Source organism: Hippocampus zosterae, chromosome 1 (assembly GCF_025434085.1).
Source record: "Hippocampus zosterae strain Florida chromosome 1, ASM2543408v3, whole genome shotgun sequence".
Classification (NCBI taxonomy): domain Eukaryota; kingdom Metazoa; phylum Chordata; class Actinopteri; order Syngnathiformes; family Syngnathidae; genus Hippocampus; species Hippocampus zosterae.
This window is the reverse complement of record NC_067451.1, coordinates 1,883,579-1,895,461: the sequence shown is the minus strand read 5'-3', so window position 1 is coordinate 1,895,461 and position 11,883 is coordinate 1,883,579. Positions and strand designations below refer to the sequence as shown.

The window sequence follows — 11,883 nt, the reverse complement described above, 5'->3', positions numbered from 1 at the left end:
ACCCTGTCACAACAGGCGCCATCTTCCACAAACTCTCACCAAAACTCCAATACTCGCGATATCCTTTTTTCCCCCCTTTCTTCTTCTTTTTTTTTGCGCCTCTCCCCGCAGCCCCGGCAATCCGTCGAGACAACAAGAGGCCGAATGGAGGTGTCGGGACGAGGGAGAAGGGAGAAAGGGGGTGGGTAAGGAGACACAAGAGAAGGGGAGGCCACACTTTGGCGAGGGGGGGAGCGCTGCGAGAGTGAGCGAAAAGGGCAGACGCCACAACAACAGGCGTGGGAAACTTCCGAGATCACGCGAGAGCTGCAAAAACTCTCACAATAGGCCAGCGCTAAGGGTTCGCTCGCTCTCGCGAGACCTGTCCCCGTTGCTTTTCCCACGTGTGTACCCGCGGTTGTAAATCAGCGGAGAAAGGCGCTTGTGCATTTTGTTCGAAAATACAGCGGTGCCTCGAAGCCTCAAATCAATTCGACCACTGAGATGGATTGAAATGACATTCCTCCTTCCCAACTCCCCACAACTAGCATAGTTTAATTGTTACATACTTTAAAGAAGAAAAACACCACTTTATTGTCAAACATGAATGTGTCAAATATATATGAACATAAAAATTCTTGTATTTCAATGTAAACTGATTGAAGTTGCATTTATTTGTTGTGCTGCACACAAATGGAATAAATCTGCCAACAGAACTGAAACCATCCCTGAGTGTAAATACTTTTAAATCCCCTTTAAAACATTTGCTCAGCCCCACCCCCTTGGATTAAGGTCCTCGAAATACATTTTTTTCTTCTAGTTATTTTAGAAACCTATTTTTCATTTTTAAACGTGTTTTTTTTGTTTTGTTTACTGTTTAAGTGGTGTCATTCTGGTTATGTAAGCTACACGGTTAAGGGTAAAGTATGAGCCTTAATGGAGACTTCTTACTTTTCCTTTTCTGATTGATATAAAAATGATTTAGTAGATATAAACACATAACGGGGTAGGACTAGATAAGTTTTTTTACTTCATCCTACTCCCTTGAACATAATAACTGTGTTGAATGAAGACTGATTTCTTTCTTTTTACTTTTTTATCTACCTTATTTTCTGTCAAATTATTACTGTATATGTTTTATGTTCAATAAATAAACAAACAAACAAACTTTTTGTTTTCTCTGCTTTGCGTCTGAATGTCATTAACTCTGTGCTCCAAAACACAACTATTGTAATAAAATTGCTAATGGGGTGCACAAATCACTGAGGGGTGTGGAAAAGCGCCCGGTGAATCAGATCTTCAAAGTCAAATCAGAATGAATCTTAACAATACTGTTGCTGGCGCTCTCCAGACTTGAATGTGATGGCCGGCTCGATATTTATGACGCTTTGGAAAAGTTCCCGAGCTGATGAACGTCGACTTCAGCCCTGGAGCGTCGGCACCCTGCGCTAACTGCCTTCAGGGGCTCCATTTTCAAAATATTCACAAAGGTCCCCCTGGAAATGACCCCACTGATCCTTAGAGTTGAAGTTGGATCCCTACAAACATGTTGCAAACTGACCTGGGGATCGACCGATCGACCATTTTTTTTTTTTAACACTGGCATGCGGCCGGCTGTTCATTTGAGTTGGGAATTGACCCAAATGAGGACAAGCTCTCTACAAATGGATTCGTGGCCGTAGCAAAAGTGATCAACGGGTTCACACCATGTGTCAAGCGGGCAGTAATAGCAACAACTCCAAGCACAATCCCCCAACAGGGCAACATTGCGCTTCCCGTTTGAAACGGGCGGGGGGACAATAACGCGGGCACACGTGAACGGCCCATACAGGGCAGATTAGTGCATTTGCCATCACATCGGGGAGTCCCATGACCAGGGAAACCCCAGTGAAAGTACAAGGCAAGCCATTATTTGCGTGGGGGGCTTTCAAGGTTGAGCCTCTCCTCCCCGACTTCCAAGGAGCATTCCAAAGTGGCCCTCTGTGAGGTGAGCTGTCTCTCCCGCAATAAACACGTCGGCTCATTTCGCTTTATCAGGGAAGCCGTAAACCTTCATGTAGGTCTCTCCCTGCATTTGTTGTGTTTCGGCCGGGCCCTCATTTCAATCTGTTTGCCATCTTTGTCCGCGGTAGCCGTGCCTCGGAGCGGGTGTCTTCCCGACTTCAAAGTAAATACTCGGAGACCACACCGGTTGGCCAGTGAATGCTCTCATTTGTTAGGAGCCTGCAGCTTTGTGTGGCGGGGGTGGAGAGCACCCAAAAAAGTCTCATCCATTGAATTTTTTTTTCCCCTTTAAAGAGAAATATACTGGGGCGGCCCGGTAGTCCAGTGGTTAGCACGTGGGCTTCACAGTGCAGAGGTACCGGGTTCGATTCCAGCTCCGGCCTCCCTGTGTGGAGTTTGCATGTTCTCCCCGGGCCTGCGTGGGTTTTCTCCGGGTGCTCCGGTTTCCTCCCGCATTCCAAAAATATGCATGGCAGGCTGATTGAACACTCTGAATTGTCCCTAGGTGTGAGTGTGAGCGTGGATGGTTGTTCGTCTATATGTGCCCTGCGATTGGCTGGCAACCGATTCAGGGTGTCCCCCGCCTACTGCCCGGAGACAGCTGGGATCGGCTCCAGCACCCCCCGCGACCCTAGTGAGGATCAAGCGGTTAGGAAGATGATGAGAGAAATATACTCAAAATATATTATTGGTTGATACGTGCCCCGCAATGGACTGGCGGCCATTCCACGGTCGCTCATTTACAGGCAAAGATTCGGAAGAGTCTCATCCCATTCTTCTCATTAAGGGCGAAACAATTGGTTGCGATAGCGAAGCGGCCAAGCGGAGTGATCCTGACTAAGCCGTAAGCCTCCGGTCGATAAAGCCACTCCGATTGGCTGCTGAAGATGGCGGCTCACAAGGAGAACAGGGAAGCGTTCCAGTGGACGGCTCGGCTGCAATATGGATCACCTGCTCACCACATTTACATGGCAAACGATTGCGACTTGGATCTGGAATATGATGTCACTTTCTTAAGATTGCTCCATTTTTTTTTGTTGAAAACAACTACATTCTATGAATATTTTTGTTGTTGTTTTTTTTTTTTGGCAACGAAACCTGACTATTTGTAAATTTTATTCTCAAAGACACATGTTATTCTCATAAGACAGTTACCCCCCTCTCACACCCAAAAAGCTGTAAAAAACTAGCACTCTTCTGCTTTTTGAGAGGATCAAAACTACAAGACTAAAGTCAGGTTTTTTTTGAGGAAAAAGAAAGTGATTTATGACGTTAGAGCTAGGCATTTCGAGGAAAACAAAGAAGCAAACCCTTAAAATAATGCTGGGTTTTTTTTCAAGAAAAAAGAAGTATAAAAAAAGTAAAAGGAGGACGGAAATAGAGTTGTATTTTCCTGAGTTGTATTTTAAGGCAAAATGTCACAACCTTATGTGAATAGCGTCATATTTTTGCAGAAAAAGAAAATCAAATATTACAAAAATGATGTCTTTCTTTTTTTTGTTACATAAATAAAGAATTAATTTTGTTTTTTTTTGGGAGGGGAATAGCTATTTAAAAGTAGCACTCTTACAACAATAATGTCAATTTTTTTTTTGGAAAAGTAGCAATTTTTCAAGAAAATATCAAAATGAGTCATCTACGAAAAAAATATATTTCTGAAGAAAAAAAAGTAATAACCATTCTCTTTGTTTGTGTTTTTTTTTGCTGAGAAAAAAAAAAGTAGCATGATGATATCGTTCTTAAAGCCACCACCTGCCACCTGGATTTTGGCCTGTTTTACTGCCGCTTCTCCTGGACAAAAGAAGGGATCATCAAAATGAGGCTGCTCCTTTGAGACGAAGAGCGACACAAAGACACTTGACTTGATTTGAATGAAACGGCAACCAATTCAGACCAGAGAAAGCGTACGAGACGGTCGAGAGTGGGAGGGAGGTGAAACCTCCTGAAACGAGCGCCGTGGGCACGAGAGACAAACGCGGCAGATTGTATCCTCTCCTAATGAGTCACTACGGTGGATGGAGAACGTCTCGGTGTGACACAACTTGAGGTGAGGACGTCCCCGACACCGCGTAGACATTTTGTGGGGGAGGAGGAGGAAAAACAAAAACAAAAAGAAGTTTCCCCTTTCTCCCACCGGCGCGGTTCATGACAAGTTCAAGTTGCCAAAGACAACCCGGCAGGCAGAGTTGCGACATGGAAAATAAACCACGTGATTGATATCCCAGCGGCTACCTGAAGAATGGGCCGGTTTTATGCCCGTCATCAAGCGCACATTATGTTATGCCTGATTCCAATATGGAGATTATTATTTTCAGGGGCCTCAAAATTTGACACAAAACACCCATAATGACAATGCGAAAAAATATTTTTGTTAATTTATGAAAAGTAGGGAAGTTATAAAATCAGCAATATGGACAATATATGACGTCTTGTCTTGGTGAAAAAGTGTGGTAAAATTGTCTGCTGCTTTTTAAAATATATTTTTTTTAAAAAGCACTATTACGAACAAATCTGAGGTAAATGATATTTAAAAACAAATAATGAATAACATACAGTTGTGTGCACTTTAAAAAAAATCTAAGACAATGAAAGAGAATATAAAAAAAAAAAGAAAAGATTTTGCCGTGCATTTTGGCATCTATTCACTGGCCATTGTGCTACTCCTTCTGGTGTGCCTTCCTTGGCCACTAGGGGGCAGTTTAATTCAGACATACGCATATAAATTTGTCACAACTCTTCAGTCTTCAGTGACCTGCAGTAATATTACAAAGTAGTTTTGAGGATAAAGAATATGTGCCAGTGAGTACATTTGTTTTATTTTATTTTCATGGAACTTTCATTACATTATGTGGTCTGTATAAAAAGTACATTTTTATAAATTATCCATGAAAAGATCCCAGAAAATCAATGTTGGTGTAATTTTAAGGAAAAAAAAAATACTCCGCTCTGTCTGTCGGATTACTTTTTCCCACCACTAGTTTAAAGGTACGGTCTGGGAGGAGGATTGCAACACACACACACACACACACACACACACACACACACACACACACACACACGCACACACACACACACACACACACACACACACACACACACACACACACGCACACACTCAGCCTTTGGCCAAGTGATTGCACCGCCGAGGCCTTGACCCTCCATGCAAACTCCCCCCTCCCTCGTCGCTGTCTGTCTGGGGGAGAGAGAGAGAGAGACAGGGAGGAAGAAAGGGGGAGGACAGGGCTGTGGACGGAGGTCTCTCAGGAAGAGGACTGTTGATGATTAGAATGGGGGAGGGGACTCCTCACCCTTTGTGGAGAAAGAGAGGGGGCCTCACATGACACATATTGATTGAAATCACCAATCTCAGAATTACAGTGAGCCTTTGCTATACTGCGCTCAATTGTTTGCACCCATGAAATATGATCTGGAATTAAATCATAAATTGGCGTGCGCTACCCCTGGGGGTGAGGCGGGGTTGCGTCCTATTTACGTTGTTGTTAAACCCGCCCCGGCCAATGTGTCCGTCGGGAGTTTTGAGTCATTTTGAACAAAACGAACTCACAGCTACGACAGTATACGCGATGGATTCGGGAAAAAAAGAAAAAAAAAATCAAACCTTTTTCACCTGATAGTATTTTTTTCAAGCAAAATCTCGGCCGTCCCAAAGATGTGACGTGGAAATGAATTTGAAGAAGCATTTTCTGTGGCAAAGGACTTGCGGCGGGTGCTCTTGCGCACATGGCCAAGTGGTTAAAAAGGACCAGTGAGGCGGCGGGCATTCAGTGGGTGGTGGTGGGGGGTGCGGCGGCGGCTCGCTTTAGAAACGCAGGTGCCTTAATTGTCCCCCGATAAAGCCTCGGCAAGTGGGCAAACCTGTGAATGAGCGTGCGGCAAAAAGGAGCCATGAATGGAAGCACGTGACTGAAGGACTGAGTGAATAAGGAGCCCATTGGATGCGCACGTGTGGCGGGGGGTGGGAGGGGGGGGTTGAGACCCCATCCGGACACAAAAAGAGACCCGGCGTCGAATGCGGAGCCTGGACCGGTTGCCGGATGGACGGAGGGTCGCGGAGGGACACTCGGCGAAAGCAAAGTCAAGAATCGAGGTCATGACGACTTAAGACCACTTGAAAAACTGAAGCTAAAAACAAGAAGAAAAAAAAATGTGACTATGAATCAAGTCAGATCCCAAATTAAGAGCCAAGTGGGCGAAACGACATTCCATAAACAACTCGATGACCTGCCGAGAACCAAATGAAAACCATTCAAGAAACTGTTAAGACCCAGGGGGGAAACAACCCCAAAAAAGAAACGCTGGAAGACAGTCAAGAACCACATGAAAAATCCAAAACCACTTCCAAACAAACGCACAGACACTCGCTCACACACAAACAATTAAATCAAGAAGCAGACTTAAAAACATGCCAAGGAACAAGCCAACTTGTTTTTCAAGTGGTTCCTGATTGGCTTTCGACTTGGTTCTTAGGTGTTTACGAACTTTTGTTTGTTTCTTAAAAAGGGTTCTGAGACACGCTTTCGACTTGTTTTTAACTTGGCTCCCGATTGAGGTGGACTCTGTTGTCAAGCGGGTCTTTGGCTTGTTTAATATGTCTTTGCCCAAGTCCTTTTTTTTACTGGTTCCGGTTGTTAAAGAGATTTTTAGAAAAGGCGTTCCTGACTAGCTTTTGAACTTTTTTTTTGGACTTGGTTCTTGAATTTTTTGTTTCATACGAACTTGGTTCTTGACTTGTTCTTGATTGGGCTTGGTTTGCTTTACAACAAGCCATCGACTTTTGTTGTTGTTGTTGTTGTTGTTCCTGCCTTGATGTTTCAAGTGTTTCTTCTTCAACAGCTTTTGACTTGATCCTTGATTGCCTTCCACGCGTTTTAAGCGATTCCCGACCGGTTTTTGATTTGTTCTTACTTAATTTGATTTTACTGTTTGGTGCTTTCTACCGCCTTTATTACCAATTTGTCTTACTGTTTATTGTGCATGTACAGCACTTTGTATGCAGCGATGGCTGTTTGAAAGTGCTCCAGAAATACTCTTGACTTGACTTGGTTGTTAAAACGGTTCTCGACGAGGCTTTGACGTGTGTTCAACTTGTTCCCCGACGTGGCTCTTGATTGCTTTTTGACTTCGGTCCTTTCCTTTGCTTTTTTGGACGAGGTCATTGACTGTCTCCTTGACATGCTTCTGCAAGCGCGTCAAAGAAATTGGCCGATGCGGGACAAATAAAGGATGGCTCTTCTTTGTCTAAGCGAAGGTGAGCAGGAGAGGGATTTTGTTTGGGTGGGAGGGAGTCTTGCGGTGGGGGGGGGGCTGCATGATGAGGTTTGCTTTGGGGTGAGCGATTCCCGCAGACAATAAAGTGACACGGCACACGCGATTCATTCCGCCTCAGAGGAGAGAGCCTGCCTCACCATCTGCTCAGGGTCAGGGGCGTTTGCCGGGGTCGGCGTCACATCACATACGTGCCCCCCCCCCCACCCCCACAAGCCCATCCCCTCCGCCTCGTCCTCCCCTAACACAAGACACGAGTCTCCCCGCCCTTCCAGCCTCATATGGCAGACACCCGGTCAGGCCCGCGCGCATTTCCATAAAACAATCGTCAGCCAACCTGCTCCTGTGTCGAAGGGAGTGGAACGCCGGGTTACTCCCCCCCCCCCCCCCCCCCGACAAAAACGGAAAAAAAAACAATGGCCTGTCAGATGAAAAGGACCCCGGTGAATTTGATATACATTACAAAAGAGCCACACCAGCAAATGGGCCGGGCCTGAGCAACTCGCGCTTGAATTTGAGCTTGGCGTTGCGTTGGTTTCTTTGAATTTGAACAGTCATGGACTGATGGCAGAGCAAAAATAAAAAAAATAAAATATGCGAAGAGCAAAATAAATATCATTTGTATCGCCCTTGAAAACAAAAATTTATCTTTTGAAAATGATTTCTAAAAATATTGTCAAACGACTGCGAAATGTCCAAATATATTTTTAAAAGCTTGTTTCGGCGAAACAGATCAAATTGTTTTTCTAACAGCATTTTTTAAAAAAATTACAAAAAAATTAAACATTGTTTTTAAAATGTAAAAGTACATTATGGCGCGTTTTGGCTGCCGCTGCTCAACCCATATCGTATTGTTTTGTGGTTTTTGTTATTGTAAAGTGTCCTTGGGTGTCTTGAAAGGCGCTTATAAATAAAATGTAAATAATAATAAATGTAAATAAAATTATTATTATATTCATATTTCAAAAGCCTGTCTTATTATAAATGCAATTTAAGTGAGGAGATTTAACGTCTGGGTCAAGGTAAATACAAAACCAAATTACAAAGTAAAAATTTTTAAAAAACATGCTTGAAAAAGCCCAAAAAATTTTTTGTGCTTCAATTTTAAATTGAAAATCGAGTATTTGTCCAGCAAATTCATCGATTTACCCCCCCCCCCTCGAAAAACATTGCAAAATATTTAAAGTTGTGAAAAAAAATGTTTAAAGGTATGCAAATATTTTTTTTTCAAATATATCGTTCCAAATTGCAAATTGAATAGAAGAAATGACTGGGTTGATATAAATGGATATACAGTACAGTATAAAATGTTCAATTATCAACCGCATCACGTTTTGAGAATCCCTCATGTTGCCACTGTTGATATTTTAAATTCTCTTGCCACGATAATGCAAAAAAAAAAAAAAAAAACAAACAAAAACAAAAAGCAGGACTTGCACCCTCCCCCCCCGCCCAAATCCCCCTTGCCCTTGGCAGAGGTTCATGGTGCAACTTCTGGTTACTCCAATGGTTGAAAAAGCAACCGCATTTTGCAGAGCTCCTCAAGAGGAAGCAGTTCCCCCCCGCCCCCCCTCGCGTGGTAGGGACCCTAATTCTCTGGAGGCTTAAGTTTGGGGGGAGGGGTGCTCGTACGTGGGGGCGTATTAGTGCTAAAACAAGAGAAGATCAGACGGCTGGGAGAGGTATGGTACTACGTGGGGGTTTTCTTGTGCGTGACTGTCAAGCAGGCGTGCGAAGGAGTTCTCAAGCCCCCCACCCCCACCCCCACACCCTCCCTGTATGCTTCTGACCACCCCCCCTCCTCACCCAAAACCCTGAGCCAAATCCCTTAATCTGCTCTCGGACACGTCTGGAGGGCAAAACAAACAAATAGGACCCCCCCCCCCCCTCGTCCCCCTCCCATCTGATTAACACCTGCCCCCCCACCCCCCTCCAAAAAAATGCCTCCACCCATCACCGAACACGACATTACTTCAAAGAGGAAGATGGTGTCAGTAACCCCATGCACGGGTTTCTCACTTACACCCGAGCATGCTCATCTCTACAAATGCTGCACATCAGACACTACAGTCACCCAAAAGTTTTCTGCTCCGGGTGGAGGACTGCGCTTTTCAATCACTGTCGATGATGATGACGCGCAACTGCGACATCTCGACACGTGCCTCGACAGGAAAAAGCACATCCCAAAATCTGTCCTGCTACAGTGCTAAATGTCGGACATCACACGGTCCGTCCAACAGCGATGATAAAAAAACGATGACAGCTCCTAGAAAAAAAAAAATCTGCCTCCACTGTAGTGACTGATGCTTCTGACTCGCACCGATATAACGACAATCAGTTATTTGTCCGTTGAAGTAATCGGTGGAAAGGAAACGGGTCTTGACTGGGTGTTTTGGAATAGCTGCCCTCTGTAGTGACTGATGCCCGAAAGCGAGCCAGCCAATCGCAGATCGAGAAGCTAATCGACCGCCATCGTAGTCGACTATCGGTTGACATTGACGCCGCACGCCCAATGGAATATCTATTTATATGCGGATATGTCTGCGCTCTATCCGGCCTCGCCCTCTCCTTCCTCTCGCCGTGCCCAGTGAGCAACCTTATTACCTTTAAATAAGAACCATCTTCCCTCGTGCTTTTTTTTTTTTTTTGGTTTCCGCTCAGCGGCGGGCTGACGGGCCGATCGGGCCAAAGAACAGTGATGTCACCGCTGTTATTTTTAAGAGGGCGGGTGAGCTCATTGGAGGGAAACCACAAAAGCAAGCCAGGGCTTTCGAAGCTCGCTGGTAGCACATCTGCGGAACAGAGCGGCGACCGATCACCACTCGGTTCTTCCAGCAGGGACTACTGTAGTAGGGACCATATTTGGTCGACTGAGCCCACATAATATATACGCTTATATTGGATCCAGCTACGCGGGGCACACACACACTTACACTCTGATAGTCGGGGTGAATGTGAGCACCCACCCCCCCACCCCCCAATCTTCTGCTAAAAGTCAAGACGTGTCTCAAAAAGATTGTGTTGAGCAATTGATTATTCAGTGGTGTGGGGTGTGTTCAGAGTGATTTTTCCTTCCTGATCTGTTCGGAAAAATGATCGCCTATTGGAAGATGGAGATGAGATGAGATATGAGATATGAGATATGAGGAGAGATGAGGAGATGAGATGAGATGAGATGAGATGAGATGAGATGAGATGAGATGAGATGAGATGAGATGAGATGAGATGAGATGAGATGAGATGAGATGAGATGAGATGAGATGAGATGAGATGAGATGAGATGAGATGAGATGAGATGAGATGAGATGAGATGAGATGAGAGATGAGAGCTGGGATAGGCTCCAGCACCCCCCGCGACCCTAGTGAGGATTAAGCGGCTCCGAAAATGGATGGATGGATGGATGAGATGAGAGATATGAGATGAGATGAGATGAGATGAGATGAGATGAGATGGAGATATCCTTTACTTGTCCCAATTTTTATTTGTATTTAAGATGATTAGATTGTGAGCCCGATTTTCCCTTTCCAATCAAAGTCAGTGACGACTCGATTGGTCGTATGTCTTTAAAATATTACCCTGAGCGATTATCCTGAGGTGGTCTTGAGGAGTGATTTTGATTTAATCCGAAAATAATTCCAAAGCACACACCCATCTGAGTTAAATCGGCTGATGTTGGTAAGAAAACCTCTCGAAGGCTGCATAAGACTTGCGACAGGAAAGCGACCAATCACCAATTTGAAAGCGACCTTGCACTGTTGGTCAGTCACGGTACTCCAACAGACATCTTGGTTGATAGGATAAAAACTCAAAATTGTTTTATATGTACACGACACACCATGAGAGAAGAAAGGTTTTGCTCATATTGGGTCTTGAGAAGTCGAGGGCGTTGGGGGGGGGGGCAACGTTTGACACCGGAGTCTCCCGTTGAACGACTAATTGCTAAGAGCTTCGCTGCACCTTCATCTGTTCGCGTGCTCACATTTGCGTGCCTGTGTCTGTCTGTGCAGTCCGAGCGGTGGTCCAGACGTGCTGTTTGGCGACAAGGGGATAGAGGGGGGGTGGGGGGTCGGGATTCCGGGCATTGTGCCAATCCGCACACTCCTAGGCCATCCCGGAGAATGAGGACAGGAGACAAGAGGCGATAAGTCGGAGACAGAGCGGCACAAAGTGAGACTGATAGATGAGGAAGCGGGAAGACGCATGGGTGTAAAATATAAGGGGGGCGGGGACGGGGGAGGGGGGTTCGAGGGCTGCCAAGGCCTTCGGGGAGGGTTGAAAACGGATAAGATGAAGGAAGCGTGCAGCGCAGCGACAAGGAGCAAGGCCGATTTCTTTTTGGCAGGTGCTGCGGGCGCCACAGTAATAGCGAGCACCGCGACCGTGCCGGATCAGAGTGACGGCCGGGGGAAGTGGTTTGGGTTCACGTGGAAGAAGAAAAGAAATTCAACAGGGGGGAAAAGAAGAGCAAAAAAAAAAAATTACAGCGGCACAAAAAAAGAAGAAGTGTAAAAAAAAAACATGAGGAAAAAGAAGCAGAAGCAATATAAAAGGCAAGGCGGGAAGACCAAAACGGACACGAATAAAAACAAGCAGAAAATGACAAGGCCAAAGAA

General features: G+C 45.1%; 1 protein-coding gene across 2 annotated transcripts in view; it reads right to left on the bottom strand.

The window, feature by feature from the left end:
• The window catches only part of rbpjb (recombination signal binding protein for immunoglobulin kappa J region b), a 29,674-nt gene extending 29,387 nt beyond the window's left edge, over positions 1-287 (bottom strand). Inside the window, exon 1 of one of the 2 annotated variants that reach the window (XM_052068078.1) lies at positions 3-287. In XM_052068078.1, coding sequence (XP_051924038.1) covers positions 3-22 — 20 coding nt within the window. In that variant the 5' untranslated portion in view covers positions 23-287. The remainder of the gene's footprint in view (positions 1-2) is intronic. The other variant, XM_052068070.1, reaches the window with a different exon arrangement.
• Positions 288-11,883: the final 11,596 nt, after the last annotated feature.